Source organism: Struthio camelus, chromosome 1, assembly GCF_040807025.1.
Source record: "Struthio camelus isolate bStrCam1 chromosome 1, bStrCam1.hap1, whole genome shotgun sequence".
Taxonomy (NCBI): Eukaryota; Metazoa; Chordata; class Aves; order Struthioniformes; family Struthionidae; genus Struthio; species Struthio camelus.
Window position 1 is genome coordinate 152,152,184 of NC_090942.1, and position 17,086 is coordinate 152,169,269.

General features: G+C 43.7%; 1 protein-coding gene across 4 annotated transcripts in view; it reads left to right on the forward strand.

The window, feature by feature from the left end:
• The window catches only part of NPAS2 (neuronal PAS domain protein 2), a 108,023-nt gene that overhangs the window by 53,332 nt on the left and 37,605 nt on the right, over positions 1 to 17,086 (forward strand). For all 4 annotated transcript variants that reach the window (XM_068924558.1, XM_068924569.1, XM_068924548.1 and 1 more), the window contains exons 3-5: positions 4,389 to 4,537; positions 7,788 to 7,879; positions 11,227 to 11,316. In XM_068924558.1, coding sequence (XP_068780659.1) covers positions 4,389 to 4,537; positions 7,788 to 7,879; positions 11,227 to 11,316 — 331 coding nt within the window. The remainder of the gene's footprint in view (positions 1 to 4,388; positions 4,538 to 7,787; positions 7,880 to 11,226; positions 11,317 to 17,086) is intronic.

A 17,086-nucleotide genomic window follows, 5' to 3' on the forward strand; every position in this document is an offset into this window, starting at 1 on the left:
GAGAGTATTTCCAGTCCAGGCACAACTAGTTGATCCAGTTTCATCTCTTTTGATTCCTTCTCCGCTTCTTTCCTCCCTGCAGCCTTTTCTCACTAATATAGGTCAGCACACGCTGCAACCAAGCTCAGTCGCTCTCCTTTGCTCCCTTTTCTAATTTGTGCATGCTCAAGGCCTGCGTTTGATACCAGGAGCAAAGCGATGACCTCCACTTAGGGCTGCGAGGGATATCTGCTAAGGCAAAGGGTCCATCAAGCCCTGAAGCCCCTCCGCTACCATCTCCGGGGGGGGGGCTTCATGCGCATGAGACTTCCCAGAGAGCTGTCGGCGCACAGTACAGAGAGTGCGACTGTGCCAAGCCGTCCTTAAATAACATAGACATCTGTGGACAGGGGAAGAGAGAGATTCGGGGAAGGGATGCCTCATGCTACATTGCGTCACAAAAAGATGCATCTTCAGAGATGGGATATCACAGCTGAAGGTGCCATAGTGAGTGCAGGGCGCTATGAAACGTGAATTTCTGGTGCAAGAAACGTGGAATCAAAGAAATGGAAAGTAGAGGAAGGAAGCCCACGTACAGTTTTCATTACTTCTTCACACAGTTAAGATCTAATTATTTGCAAGATATTTGTAATCTAATTGTCAGAAAATACATGCATGTAGGGTAAAGATAGAATAACATATATCTTCACTATCAATGTCATCACTATCTGGTATCATTTTTTTGCTATTTGTTAAGGGAGGGAATTTTGGTGATACTCTGAGGCAGACCTATATCAAGGTGGATAGAAAAAAAGTAACTTTTACAATGAAAAAAGGAAATGGCTTCTTTAAATTTTAATTTAACTACATTTTTCTCTTTATAAATAAACCTAAATTGGAAATTAAGTTTGAAATCATGAGAGGCTATGTAAAGGCCTAAAGTTGCTGTAATATACGAAACCCATTCCAGTTCAATTAAAAATAATCAAAAACTACACGTTTTCACCCAAAGCTTTGAAGAAAGTCAAACCTGGGAGAAGCAATTGGCTAAATGTCTTGCTTGTTTGTTGAAAACTGATGGTTCTCATCTATCATGTGCTGCAGGGGAAACACTCCTTTGCTTTGTTTTATTCAGTCTAAGGCATAGGTCCCTCAAAGATCAGAAACCAAAGAGGGGGCAAGAAAAGCCAGGAAAATTGTTTACTTCTCTCATTTTAAAAGTAAAAGTTTAAAAAGTTTAAAAACTGGTAAGACTGGAACCTTCTGCCTTTAACTCTTTGGGGAGGGATCCAAGCCAGGGCTGGATTTCCCAAGCCAGAAATGTGACCAAACGCGCTCGTATCTACTATCTGCTTCAATGTATTACGGATGTAGCTTGTATTGTACAGACATCCTGCCTCAAGAGCGAGGCACAAGAGCTCGGATCTATCCTGTTTGCCTTTAGGCACCAAGGTTGCGATTTCCTAAGGAAATCAAGACTGGGAAGGGCCAGCATCTAAAGTGGGCCAGCATCGTTAAAGCCTACTAGGGTAGCAATTAAAGCACTTGCCACAAAGGCAGGAGGCCCAGGTCGTGGGCTGTGTGCAGCGTGGACAGAGCCGTGCTTCCTTCTCCCGGGAGGGACCGTCACCACCAAGCCACGGGCAAGGGCAGCCGCTGGGCATGAGGGCCCTCTCTGCTGACCCCAAGACTTCCTACTGCAAGCACGCGCTGGGGAGGAGACTAGACGGAGGCCCAGAAATAGCCAAATTTCTGTAGCTTATTGATTGAAGCAGATTTTTACATGTGAGAGGAACTGTTGCTTGCAGAAGAAAGCAGTTTTTTAACCCAAATAGCCGTTGATATATTACCCGTGCTGGGAAGAGGGGCCACGCTCTCCCAAGGAGAGGCATTTGAAGTCTCACCTCTCGCCAAGGGATTATTATTTAGCCAAGCTGTATAGCACTTCCTTCAGGGTACCAGTTCTTTAGACCCCTGTTCTGCTGCATCTGGCTCTCCTAAGGCCAGATGAGAGAAGACCGACTCCGAAGACCCGAGGCCTAAAATTTAGATGTGGTGGCACCAAGCCTGAAAGCATCTAGGACCTCTTTAAGATCTCCAGCTTCTGAAGACAGAAACAATATAAATTTTTTGGTGCTGGACAAGGCTTACTTTGTTTTATAAATGTATTAGTTTAAAACAACAATCATGCCCTGTGAACTTTTTTCTCTCACCCTCTTTTCTTTTAGTTTGCTTTAACTAATAGAAAATTATTAAGAAATACATTTTTTGCAATTTAATTGAATTCCAAATTCCAACCAAAACCAGCTTGAAGTGAACTATGAGTAAGCATTCAGTAAATTAGAACTACCAATTGCCATTTTTTACTCCACTAAAATATAACTTTAAGACTCTGTATGTTATGCAGTTAGTTGCTTTGATGCTTGTACAGTATATCCCACTGGACAGCAAAAAGAAATACCAAATGTAGTGTAAAATCACAATTCATTGTAAATCAGCGTGGTGAAATGGCTACTGATCAATAAGTAGCAGTCTTTCTATGTGACAATAAATAGCACACGTAATAGATTAAAAATGACTATCTAATGACATTTTACATTGGCAATTTTGATCATGCTGAGTTCAAGCTGTCCTGTATGTTCAGCTGTATTCACTAAAAATCCAAACTCTGTTCGTATTGTGTCTCCTTTCCCTTGAAAAGGCCATATTTTTTTCTGAGTAGTGAGGAGAGAGGAGAACAGGGATGAATAGTATGGAATTAAGACACAGACTGTTTTGGCTTACTGTAAATGATATGCCCTGGCAGTGAAGTAAACAAGGCTAGGGAATAATCTTCTGAGGGAAGTGATGAAAACTGCATTATATAAGACATTTATAACTGGACTGAACACAGCATTTACAGTCGTAGAGTGATAGTTTAGATGACCTAAATGTTTTTTCTCTTTTTTTTCTGTTTTAAGATTTTATTGCAATCATTGATTCAGGTCTTGGTAGAGGTATTTCCACTAGAAGAGTTTTTATATTTCCTTTGTGAATAAAATGTCAAGTGTTAAAAATAGATACTTTATATTTCTGTTGAGACATCTTTGTTTTTGGCAAAGTAACACTTCCCCTATAGAAGGTTGGTGTTTTGTTTTATTTTCAGGAGGATCAAGATTCTTTGAGCCTAAAATGCAGTGAAGATGGAATTATGAGGAAGTAAAATGTTGATGTTCTTTAAGTTCCCCTGAACTGTACAGAAATAGGATAAGGATGGAGCTTTTCACATCTTGTTCTGACAGCCTTTTGCGCTGCAATAAGAACAGGCTGAAATCAGTCAGGCAGTATCCACCCAATCTCTTGTGTTCAAAGCTGTAAAATAATCAAGTGTTGGCTTCTGTCCACTGTACCTCCAAGTGTCGTCAGGGTTGAGAGCAAGACAAACAAAAACTACCTCTCTGTCAGTAGTAACATCCAGAAGCCTCTGTTGCAGTTTCTCTGCTGAAAATGTTTATTGCCATATTGGTCCTCAGGGTAATGTAAATGCTGGGCTAAATTCTGCTCTGATTTTCCACAGTGTGCTGCCACAGCTCCTTATGAATCTTAGCACAGATTTAGAAACTCAGAATGAGAATTGGCCTGTTGGCCTTCCTTTCCTGTCTACGTGTCACCAGATTTTTAGATCTTTTTGTATTTAGAAAAGCAAATCTTGTTTGCTTGAGGACTTTCAGAAGAACAAGCAAATCTTCTGGGTTATATTACTTTTTATTTTCACATGGCTACAGAAGTCTGGGCAATACCCTCCAAGTAGAACAACTGCAGTGTTCAAGGGAACAATTCAGAAAACACTTCCTAGTGCATAGGTTGATTATAATAAAAAAACACTAAAGGGCACTCACTCAAGAGATTATCAGCAGTCTTAATGATAGTATTATGGTGGTGCCCAAAAACCCTAAATGAAGTCAGGTCCTTTCTTCCTGTGAGCTTTCCAAACTCAGTGGCAGAAACAGACTCTCTCTAAGGAGTCTGTAATCTAAACACACTTTCTAAAGACTTTTTAATTCTAAGTGTTCAGAATTTTTGCGGTCAGACGCACACCTAGAAAAAGAGGGAGCTCCTTCACCCACAGTGGTGATGATGGCCTGATAGTCAGGCTGGCTGAAAAGTGCCCAAAGACAGCAGCAAAAGGGAAGCAGAGCTCAGAGCCCCAGTCTCCCCGCTGGACTCCAAAGGGGGCCCAGAGACAAGAGCGGGAGGTGGGGACAGTCACTTCCTAGTTATCTCTGTAGCTTTGCTGCAGACTGGGGTCGGTCTTCACGTGCTGAAGCACACAGCAAGCTAATTTCCGTGTGTATACATTGCAAAGAGGAAGTATATGATGATTTTTCTGCTTAGTCTGCTCGTCTTTTTTTTTCCTCCCCTGTCTATAGGGCTTCGCGTAACAAGTCTGAGAAGAAGAGACGCGATCAGTTCAATGTTCTCATCAAAGAGCTCAGCTCCATGCTTCCAGGCAACACCCGCAAAATGGACAAAACTACTGTGCTGGAAAAAGTCATTGGCTTCCTGCAGAAACACAATGGTAAATTTACCACAGTTTTTCATGCACTAACCAAATGGTAGTACAATATCCTGCTCCCTCAGTGACGATCAAAATGGCTCAAGGGGCCTAAAAGTGCTACCGCAAGGTATTTTTTCTGACTCATAACCTCTAATGAGAAAATATGCAGGCACTGTGTGCTGCCCAGATCCATCTCCTCAGCAGCTCTTTAGTCGAGAACAACTCTCAACCTGTCAGGGAAGGGGACGAATGTCAGGAACGAAGGGAAAGGAGGGCAGCACTGCCCTGCAGTGTACCTGATGAAGAGGGATGCTTTGAACAGAAGGGGATTTGGGCCAGAGAGGAGATTACTTTCCCTCGAAATCTGCAATATTCTGAGCAGAGCAAAGCACTCATCCCAGCTTCTCCACAGGAAATGTCAAGCCCCCTGCTTGCCCCCTGTCAAGCCCCCTGCTCCTCAGTGGACTGTGTAGGACACAGTTTTCCACAGACAGTGGAAAATTCAGACTAGAAGAGACGTCTTTTTTAAAGTGGGCTTTGGCAAATTGCATGCACAGATAGTTGATGTGTTCCACCCAGTTCACACGAGCAGAAGCTGTGTCACATTTGCACAACATGTAGGTGCAGTTGTAAAGTTTGGGCTTGGAAGGCCGGGAGCTTATTTTTAAAACAACACAGCAGTGATAGCTAAGTATTTTTAAAATGTGCCCTTGCTGTAGTAGTGATTTCTGACCCGACTGTTCTAGTCTGGTTGGTCTAGTTTCCAACAGGTGAGAGAAATGTGCACAACAGGCTCCTTGACACATGGACTTCAGCCAGCAGCTCAAAAAAGACAATTAAAATGCTTCTCCTTTATAAATCAGTCTTATAAATCAGCTGGTTTAGAACAGGGCCTTCTTGTTCTGCTCCTGTACGGAAGAGGCTGAGGGCTTCAGCGACTGACCGTGGGGAACATCCCTGGTCCCACATGCAGAATGGGCTCTAGTGACTTGAAATACCACATCACCCAGCTCACCTTCATTCGTCTGGCGACCTCCTGCCCATGCTCCCTGGAGAGCTCTGAGTGAAATGGAAAAGAGCATAAAAACTCTTATATCATGACTCCCAACATAATGGAATCACAAGTGTCAAACTTATGGAGGAAATAATTACAGTGATTCTGTTGTTAGAGTGAAATTTCTCTTTAAATGAATTTTTACCATCGACAAGATGATTTCATACAGGAGGGCATGACTAGGACATCTGAAAGTTTGATAATTGTATATACCTATTAAAAAGTGACAGTAATAATATATCTTTTTTTTTAGCTGCCCAAGGCAGAGTAAAGGAGAATGTGACTCTGCTCAGTCATAAAGCCAAGCAAAGAACAATCACACGGGATTTGAATAAGTGTAGACAGGAGTAGATGATAGTCCAAATAATTTACTCAAAAAGACACTTCATTTCTAGAAGAACAATTAAGCAAAAGAAAGCGAACAGCCACAAATCCTTACGCAGTAATTGGGTCAAACTGTGACCGTTTTTGTGCACTTGCTAAAAAAAGCAAATATTTTCTATTTTTAAACCAGATTAGTAGCCACACCATATAATAAAAAGCAACACAGTGTTAAAATGTTGGTTATTTTCAGAGTAGTTTGGAGCTGGTTCGTGTTTCCCTTGCACTTAGTGGGCTAAATCAAGATTTTAGTTATAACAGAGGAGCAGATGAATTTTCACATTTTCTGTTTCATGCACAGTCTCTTTCTTTATAATCCGTGGAATCTGCCAAATCTCAAGTAATTCTTCTAGCCGTTGTTGCTTTGCACATAGCATCTTTTCCATGTTATCGATCTGCTGAAAGTATCCTATATTCTGAGACGGCATAATAAAAATCTGATTGAGGCTGGTCTCTCTTTTTCCTTAGTTTCCTTTTGAAAGCTCCATATCAAACTGTCCCAGCTTTGGAGAGCCACTGTGCTATCAGCGACAACTCCCAGCAGTGCAGAAAGCAAGCTGAATAAGCTGTTAGAAGCAAACAGCTGCATCGCCACTAATAAAGCTTGAATGGAGGCTTTGATTTATTTCCAGGAGACAATATGCACAGGCAGTGTTGTAAATTTACTGCCTGTAATATCATTTAGCCATTTTCATTTCTCTGGCCAGTTTTCCTATGTGCTTGGAGAGCATTGGGTGTTACATGCTCTATAAGTGTTAATCAATCGAATTAATTAGCAGGTGGCCCTGAAAGGAAAAGGCAGGCTGCACTCAGCCTCCCGCTCAGTGCAGTGCTGGAATTCAGGAGCCCTTTTAGAGGAGCAGAGTGAACAGCGAGCAAAACCAGCACAAGTCTCTCTACAGCATAAAATTTGTCCCCCGTAACACTGACTGACAAGTTTAGTAATGCATTACTTGGGCAAAGCTAACATGAGTCACTGTTATTTGGAGCAAACGGCTTACCCAAGTGCACCCAGCTATCCTTAGTTTGGCTCCAGGTTTCCCTGCAGTTTTTTAGCCTGGCTCACCTGCACGCGTCCCAGGAGAGCTGGCAGGGAGCTCGCTCCCACCCGCAGGCTGCTGCAGGCCGGGCAGGGGCAGAACGCCGCAAGCGTGTCTCGCAGCAGGGTCATCATCGCAGACTCGGAGCATAGGAGACCGCCTTACAGGGAGGATTTGGGGATGAGATGCCAGCACTCTGCTCCCTCTTCTCCTCTGCCCTGCTTTCTGGAGCTGACAGCGGGAATGGGAGAAGGAGAAGGCAGGTCCAGTGCCAGGCTGGTGAAACACTTGTGTTTTGCTTGCGTTTGGAGGGACGGAGGAAAGCCTGTGCCCTTTGGGGTCACAGCCCTGTGGGGCTCCTCCAAAGGAGCTCTCCTGCCCCTCCCCATTTGGCACAGGGGCAGTGGGCCGAAGTCTAACGCTTTGGCATCCTAATTTTGAAAATTTAGTAAATTGTAACCGCCTCTTTGGCACATGCTAATCCTTGCCTTAATTTTAGTGGCATGCACTTTTATCTTTTGATCAATACTCACCTCAGTAAGGCTGCTTGAAGTCAATGGCTACGTGAATGAAAGCTCCCACTGTAGCCACTTCAAGCTGAGCTGAGGACAACATTTCAGGAATGGGCCCCGTTTAGATATTTGTTGTTCTCTCACTCTGTATGCAAATCTCATGCTTGAAAATCACAATTTTTGAATATAGAGATGATTTCTATCCTTTCACAGCAATTCATGTATAGTCTCGCAAGATACAAGTTTCTGTGAGTTTAAAAACATGTACTGTTCTGTTTGTCTAGAAGTCTCGGCACAGACAGAGATTTCTGAAATTCAGCAGGATTGGAAGCCTTCATTCCTCAGCAATGAAGAATTTACCCAGCTGATGTTGGAGGTGAACATGCATATGCGTTTTTTGCTAATTATGTCTAACAGATGTGGAAATGCCCATGCTTCTAGAATAAAATGTTGTCTGCCATCCCAAAAGAGCAGGTTTCAGATACTCCCGTATCTGGCCATTGAGCAGAGCTGGCTCTGGAACAAGGGGCTAGAGTCCCACATATTCCTTTTCGTCCTTGGAGGGGCAGTACCATTGCACTGTGCTGTCGCAGCCTGATACAGTGCACACAGACTTCCAGGAAATGCAAGCCAGAAGATGTATTCAAATCACAGTTCACCTTTTATTATTACAAACAGAGGTGAGCAAAAGGGAAAGCAGCATTTTTTTCCTCCTGTTCTTGGAACGCATTATCATTACCTAATATCTATGCAAAAGTAGCACCTAAGAAGCTACAGTGTCAGGTCCCTTTAGTGCTAGGTGCTGTATAAGCAGATAAAAACTGACAGCTCCTGCTGATTTCATACAGTTAATACTTCTACTATAGTGATTTTCACAGCCCTCATCAAACACATTTTTATTGTAACAGGGAGCATAGTTATTTTGCAATGATAGTTTTAAAATTACCTTTAAATTATACCATAGGCACTTTTAACAGTAGCTGGGGTTTGAAGGGAGGTGACTCAATGGCATTTATGCAGGGTTGAGATGAAATGCAAATGAGCTGCTGAAATGCATTTTTCTCTCTTAGTAACAGCTAGAGCCCTGTTTAACAGCAATCTCCTCCAGCACCAAACACGCGGAGGTCACACCTCGGCCCTGCCGCGTCCCTTAAGAGCAGTCCTGCTCTCTTTTGGGGCGCTGGAGTAATGTCTCCGTCGTGGTTCCCGCGCGTAGCATGAGCGTGGCGCGGGATTTGGGCTCCGGCTGTGGGCAGGGAAGGCTGCCGGCAGGAGCGGCCCCCTCGGAGCAGCGCTCAGCACCGCGGGGGTGGCAGGAAGCAGCGGTGCTTCCCTGCGCGCAGGGGCTCTGGGTCTCCCTCTGCCATTTCCCTTCATTGCTATTAGCTGTCTCCTGGTTCGGGGTGAAACGGCTCCGCGTTCACATTTGAGCAGACAACCGCGGATTCTCATTTCAGCGCGCAGGAACTTAACATACGTAACTCCTTCAGCTTGCATTGAAATATTTCCCTCAGATGGCAACAAATTGGCAGATGTCTTGACTGGCTGTGCCTTTGTTGATTCTACTTGTATGCCATATAATTTTAGATGAAAACAGTTGCTTTTAGCTTCCCAGCTTATAAATAAACCACTTGCCACTCTGGTTTTCCATGCCCTTCAAGCTTACACTGGGTTTTGGGATGCCCCGTTGAGCCAGCTGTTCGTTATTGTCTTCTTTTTTGCCATGCCTCTAATTATATTTCTTTAACATTTGGACAAGATTGCTTAAAATTTTTCCTATTCTGTTATTGAACAATGGGGAGGGGTTTCTTTTAAGTACTGATTCAAAAGAATCAAAGTAGATTTGACTGCGGTAATGCTTTGGCATTCCTAAAAATGGCCTTTTCTTACACATGAAAAGATTGTCCTCAAATTACATAAGAACTGATATTAGGATATCTATGTCCATTTATGATTGTTGCAATAGTGAAATCTTTGACAGAGGGTGTGCCATCTTAATATTAGAAGAACTAGTTGCAAGTAAATAAAAATAGCATTATGTATGCATACATTAACTTGATTTTACCACAAAATTCTGATGTGAGTCACTTTATTCAATACCCAATGCAAATTATACAAAGACTTGATTTAAAAAAAAAAAAAACCTTCACCATAGTAACATGCACAATCCAGCTGCCTTGTAAAACCACCGCTCTCTTCTATGGGTTAACAGCTATCATGTTTTTTAGAAAACAGCTTGAATGTACTGTACTAAAGAAAAACATATTCTCTGCACTTAGCTTAACAAAATCAAACTAACTATTGCAGCTGGAGGGTTTTCAGAGATGCTAAACACACACTCATCTAGTGGGGTATAAGTTATTGACCTGCTTTTCAAAGGATTGTGGCACCAGCAGATTCCCATTGACTTAAATAGTTGTGGGTGCTCAGCGTTCTCTGGAGAAAGGAACATATGTTTGTGCCGTTATTCAGGGCTTTGTGTTTTCCTTTTTAAAAAAAAAAAAAAAACAATTAGCATTTTCTAGTGCTCTCTGAATGCTTCCTCTTAACAAAGTCAGCGGGGCGGGGATGTTCTGCAGCTCACAGGAGCAGCTGCTAGCCTGCCTTGGAGGGATGCTGGGATTTGCAGTGAGGTGTTGTAGCTCCGCGTCACCCTAATCAGTCTGTTTGCAATACACCTGTCTTCTGCACAGGTATTTCCTCTAGCGCGTCCTCCAATTCTGTTCTGACTCGTTCGTGTTTGCAGTCTTTGCACTGCTCAAATACCGCAGTCAACACCAACTCCAGATCACCAGTAAACTGACAGAAAGGACCCTGCTCCACTCAAAAGGCATTGGAAGTTCACCAGTGACTCCTTAATTTCACTGAGAAGGATTTGATGTGGTCCCTGAGCACCTGGTGTTGACTCTAAATTATTCGGGGGGTTCTGCTCAGGGTAGATGAAATCTTATTTTAAGTCTGGAAATCTAGCTAGATTTAGTTTTGAGCAAGGTGTAGCTCAAAACTTTGCAGCTCATGGTGAGGAGGAAACTAATTTTGAGGGTGAAATTGCTTCTCTGCAGAGGACGGGACTGACAGCCGGCATTCCCCTTCAGTCCCAGGAGTGAAAGGACTTACTGCAAGGTGGGACAGAAGTGAGGCAGAAACTCTGCAGAAGGATGAATTTCTCCTTGAATGAGTAATTTAATACCGTGACCTTTAAAACAAATCACTCAATTAAAACTCAGGCTAAGGATTATTTGATCATTTGCATTGCTTTTACTTACATGAAAGCCCAGTAACATACAACGTTACATTAATACAAACTGAGATTTATGGGTTTTGCAGAGAACTACCATTTTGAGATAGGACTGCATCCTTTCATCGTCCTTTGATATTTACACAGAGCTCAAATGTTCATTTTAATAACTTCCAAGGGATCCAGTCTTAGTCATTTTGCATTATTAAAATGTGTGATTAATTTAAAAACTGAGACATGAAATGTTCCTGTGAGCCCTTTGTTGCTTCAGTAGTAGCTTTCACTAGACTACAAAGAGTGTTGTAAAAGTTAAATCAGACTGTAAAATCAGAGAATTACTGTTCTGCGACTGGAGATAACATTCCTACAACCCGATGACAATATGGTGCTGAAGTAAAATGGTTTTGATCAATATACAATGAGACGTGCTGTTTACACCCCTCTCATCCCTATTAAAGCACTCTCCACTTGTGTATTTTCCCTAGGCATTAGATGGCTTCATTATAGCAGTAACCACAGGTGGAAGCATCATCTACGTGTCTGACAGCATTACACCTCTTCTAGGGCATTTACCGGTGAGTAATTCTGGCGTAAGCTTTTCTACTACGAGTCACTGGCGCACATGAACAACAGCATCCGGTGACTGTGTAAATCACGGTGGACGTAGAATCGGGCCCTGTATTTTTAGAATCAGCCATAAAAGGGTGGAGGGGATATTTTCCTGAAAATGTGGTGATTTTTGCTGGTCGTTGCTGTTGATCAGCTCTGTTCTCTCTGAGTATGATTCACACACTTCAGGTTTTTGTTGCTATGAGGCGTTTTGGCAAAACTCTGCGGGAATACGCTGACCAGAGAGGGACGGGGTGACCTGGCTGATCTTTTCCATCTCTGATTTCTAAGCTAGCAGAGAATAGCCCCAGTGCGCCTGGCAGGCTGGCGCAGAGCTCGCTAAGGGCCTTATTCTGCTCCCACCGCAGTAAAGGAGAAAAACCCCATTGAATTCAGAGGAGCGAGATCGCACCCTGAATTAAATGGTGGCTGCTGCTGAGCTTGTCAGGGCTGCTCCCCGCAGCTAAACTTTTGCTTCTCAAGGCAAATGCACCCTGATCCCGGGTGGCAGTGCTGCAGTTGGTGCTTCATGCTCTGATTTTGGATAACTTATTTATCCGTGGGTTGCTGGGGCTTGCTCTTTGCGATGCTCCTATGTGCCGCTGGGTTGGGCTAGGGGAGCGCTGGAGGGGGACTGCTTTGGACCCTGCTCCTGATGCTAAGGCTGCTCCAGAAGAAATGGTACAATAATTAAGGATTAATCCTCACACTCATTTTTAGTAGCTTGGTCTCAAGTAAACACATACCCAGGAGAAAAAGTAGCTGCCAAAACATTATTGTGCCTTCCACCCTCCATGTACTTGGGAAAACTACAATTATTTTTCCCTTGTTTACATTTTCACCAAATATATGTTATGTTTACCACCTAGCCAAATATATTTCACACATACTACCTTGCTGTAATATGAACAGAAATTATTTTCTTCTGAGGTTTAAAGGACTTGATGAAAGGCAGCAGCTCCTGGTAAAAGCAAGATTATTGCTATGCTACAGTAGATTGAACTAAATCTATCCATTTCAGTTTTCTTTAATCCTCAACAGTTGAGAAACTCAGTAGTTTACTGTTTCCTCACGTTCGATTTAATGTAAAGGCAGAGGGAGCCCTGTCCTGCAGTCTGTTGGGTCTTCATACACTTACTGATTTCCATAGAGTTTCTTTGGCTTTCACGGTTTTGCGGGGTTTATTGCTATCTTTTCTACATATTTAGTGAAAACTTTGGATCTGCTGCTGGAAAGTATCACTTTTCAGGAAACACATATTTCAATCTCTGTCCCTAAAATCTCAAGTCCTGGCTGAATAAAGATGGATTCAGGCTCATAAGTCCTGAGCTGTCCCATCAGAGACTATATTTGTTTTTCCTTCTCAAAGTCATGCTTTGTATTATAATCTTTCATGGTATCCAGTCTGAAATGAGGACAACGATGACCATTATTATTTATTTGCATTGAAGTAACAATGCAGATAGCAGCCCAAGTCAGGGACCAGCTTGCCAAGGCCTAGATGCAGCAGAGGAAGTTCCCACAGATGTTCTCAGGACTGATGAGGTGATTGTGGTTAAAAACTGCCCCATCAACCCACACTCGCAGAGAGGTTGTGTGCATCCCAGAAACTGCAACTAAGCAAGCAATAAAGGCTGCTGTCTGCCCGAGGTGTGCAAATCAGTATGGCCACGGCCAGAGGTCCAACTGCGTGTGCAGTTAGGCAGCATTCTGGGCATTTTAGTCCCAAACTGTCCTTTCAGTATGTCCTTTTAAGTTTTGAAATTGACTGGAGTGCTATCTGAAAAAATGTATGTATGTGGCTTGCTTTCTTCACTTCCAGGAACTACTTGTAAGTTAATTTCAGTCACTGTTTGAGTGACAAAATAGCAATTCTTTCTCTTTTGTGGCTGCAGAAAAAAAAAAAGGCTCTGCAAATCTGCTGCTTTGAGCATTGAACAGAAAGCGTAACCAGGCGGAATGTGGAGCAGGGGTCTCCGAGGGCCTCTATCAAGAAATCTGATGTCTTTTCTTTCATTAAAATCATGAAAGACCTTGGTGCTGGGAACAAATATATGTAATTCTCTTTAAAACACCTTTGCTTGCTTGAAGTTCCATGAAACTTTTCAAAACCTCTGTTGTAATTCTAAATAGTCTATTATTACAAGGTTTAGAAGCTACTCCTAGGGCTGGCTGATGTAAAGAGAGCTTGATTCCATGCTGTAAGACTGAATACCAGTAAAGTTACTCTCGTAAATCTGGTCACAACTCATAGCGTTGTCCAGTCAAATGTTGCATTACATCTTCAAAACTTTGCATGTCTCTGGAGGAGGATCCTCTGTATCCCTTCTTACCTGCTCTGTTCAGGGAAACAATTGAACACAAGACATTAGAGAGACTATTCCCCCCCTGTAGGAGGAGATAGATTTCTCATGGATGTTGCTCCTGCGGGCTCAAGTGGGAGGTGTTTCATTTGCTTACCAACTGGTAGGCGGCAGACACAAGACCATTTGAGATGTTCTCAGCACTGTTCCTGGGGATATTTCCCTCTCACCCAGCTCCAGCCCCGTAGCTGAGGCAGCTTGGCTCGGAGCCAGCCCTCATGAGGTTCCTTGGCGGCCAGCGGCAAGGCAGCCCCGGGTGCGCAGACTTTCCTGCGGGAGGTCTCCCTCTCCCGCTGGGCTCCTGAGGGATCTCAGGGATCCCTGTGCTGCTGCGTTAGGTGCTTTAGTGAAACGTTAGACTGGAAGGATCCAGGACCTAGCACCTCCCAGTGCACACAAGTTTTGTATGTCATATTATAGGGAAGTGCCAGCAGTGTATGGCTGCAGGATGTGCAGATTCATACCACAATATCCAGGGATGAATCCGAGCACACAACAGCAGAGCTGTCTTGGTTTTTGGCTGCTGTGAAGGAAGCCAGTCTCATCTGCATCCCTCTGCCTTCCCGTTCTTCTAGTGACCCTGTTAACCGCTTGCCCTGCTTTTCTTCCCTGCAATAAGGAATTATTCATCATCTTTCCTCCTCCTTCTCCCTCCCAAAAGAGCAGTGAAAAGGTGAGGAAAGAGCTCCAGATTGGAGTACAGCTGTTTTGTTCAAACTGCACAGATATTTGAGCTATGCACCAAACCATCAGAGAACTGGGGGCAGGTTTGCTGTGCACTGTTTTTAGGGCTGACCATCACTCATTTGTGCAAAGGTGTTTCTTTTCCTGTCACAGCTATCAGGGATAAATACTCAGAAGTTTCTGTTAGCAGGTAGGATCCACAGATTTGAAGGTGCAGAGTAGATTCAAAGCTTAGCAGCATAAATATGCTTTAATATAGTTCATCTAACCACTCTGCTCACAGGCACTGTAATTTATCTGCTTTGCCTGCCTCATTCGGCAAAGCTTTTCATGGCTGTGTCTGTCAGTGGGGCAGAACTGCCCCTGCAGAATAATTAGAATAATTAGACAAAGCTGCAAATTGTTCCCCTCCACCTGACGCATCTTTGTCTGTGGTGACCAGATTTTGTCCATCTCTGCTTGTCACCTTTTTGCCATGGCATCAGTTGCCTGCTTTTTGGGTCTGGTACAGAATTAGCTTGTAGTAGGTTGCCTGACATTTCCTACAACTGCGGTGAGACTGGAATATTTGCTGCCTGCTCTGTATTTGAACTGTTGACGTATTTGTGATTGATGGATTGATTCAAGAATATTGAGGTATTCTTGATCTGTACAAGATCAAGAGGTTCTGTTTTGTGTGCTGCTCTACAGGTGGACCTAACTCCTGCAGGAAGCAAGAGTTGTGAAACACATCAAGAAGTATAAATCTTACAGTTTTGTTTGCACTCATAAATCGTACAGTTTTGTTCATACTCATAAAGAAGAGTTGGTATTCCCCAACAGAAAAGATGCAAAACAAGCATTAAATTCTGGATATGGTTCATGACAGAGGCAAAAAATATAAACACCAGGACCTGTATATTGGTAAAATCAGGCAATAGAAGATGCTCGTGGAAGCAGGTGGGCAGGTTGCTCTGAGGCGGGTGTATGCAAAAGGAGAGTCTCTTGCAACTCCTACCGTACACGTAGCGGTGGGCCTCTACAATTAAATAATCTTAATCAGAAAAGACACTGCAGGCTTAATAACGTGTTTTGAATCAGAACTTGGCCAATAGGTACTACGAAAGGTGACGCATCCTCTGGTTCCCGAATAAGCAACATTGAGTTTGAGGAGCTGTGATAGCTCAGATAGGTGAGGATAAGGCTACAGCCTACCATAAGCAGGTCCTTCCAGTCTTTCTACAACTATTGCTGAGTATATGGCAGATTAATGGTATTTATGTGAAACTGGTGGATATACTTATCATTATCTACCATTTCCAGGTAGCAAAGGAATGAGAAGGAAAAATAACTTTTCTAAGGTCTCACCATAAGCCTCCAATAAGACTTGCCACTGCGGTTTCCCATCAGGTGCTCACTCCTGGAGATTTTTCTATCTCTGTATTTCTTCATGTACTCAATATTACATGAACAATCTAATATATTTTGTATGAATATAAACATGATATATGTACATATATATATATAACTCAATCATATGCAGTATCAATAGGATGAATACTAATAAGGTACATACTAAATGAGTCACAAAAATAATTTTCAAGTATTCTCAACATAAAAAATATTCAAGTAACTCACAGAATCACAGAATGGTTTAGGTTGGAAGGGACCTCTGGAGATCATCTAGTGCAACCTCCCTGCTCAAACAGGCTCCTCTAGAACATATTTCCCAGGATCACATCCAGATGGGTTTTGAATATCTCCAGGGAAGGAGACTCCACTACCTCTCTGGGCAGTCTGTGCCAGTGCTCTGTCACCCTCACAGGAAAGAAGTTTTTTCTCAGGTTGAGGTGGAACTTCCTGTGTTTCAGTTTCTGCCCGTTGCCTCTTGTCCTGTTGCTGGGCACCACGGAGAAGAGGCTGGCCTCATCCTCTTGACACTCCCCCTTCAGATACTTGTACACGTTGATCAGATCACCTCTCAGTCTTCTCTTCTCCAGGCTGAACAGGCCCAGCTCTCGCAGTCTTTCTTCATAGCAGAGATGCTCCAGTCCCTTCTTCACCTTCGTAGCCCTCCGCTGGACTCTCTCCAGTAGTGGCATGTCTCTCTTGTACTGGGGAGCCCAGAACTGGACACAGCACTCCAGGTGAGGCCTCCCCAGGGCTGAGGAGAGGGGCAGGATCACCTCCCTCCACCTGCTGGCAACACCCTGCCTCATGCAGCCCAGGCTACCACTGGCCTTCTTGGCCACAAGGGCACACTGCTGGCTCGTGCTTAACTTGTTGTCCACCAGGTCTCCCAGGTCCTTCTCTGCAGAGCTACTTTCCAGCAGGTCAACCCCCAGCCTGTACGGGTGCCCGGGGTTGTTCCTCCCGAGGAGCAGGACCCTGCACTTCCCTTTGTTGAACTTCATGAGGTTCCTCTCTGCCCAGCTCTCTAGCCTATTTAGGTCCCTTTGAATGGCAGCACAGCCTTCTGCTGTGTCAGCCACTCCTCCCAGTTTTGTATCATCGGCAAACTTGCTGAGAGTGCACTCTGTCCCTTCCTCCAGATCATTGATGAATACATTGAACAAGACTGGACCCAGTATTGATCCCTGGGGGGCACCACTAGCTACAGGCCTCCAACTTGACTCTGCGCCATTCACCACAATCCTCTGAGCTCTGCCGTTCAGCCAGTTCTCAATCCACCTCACCGTCCACTCATCCA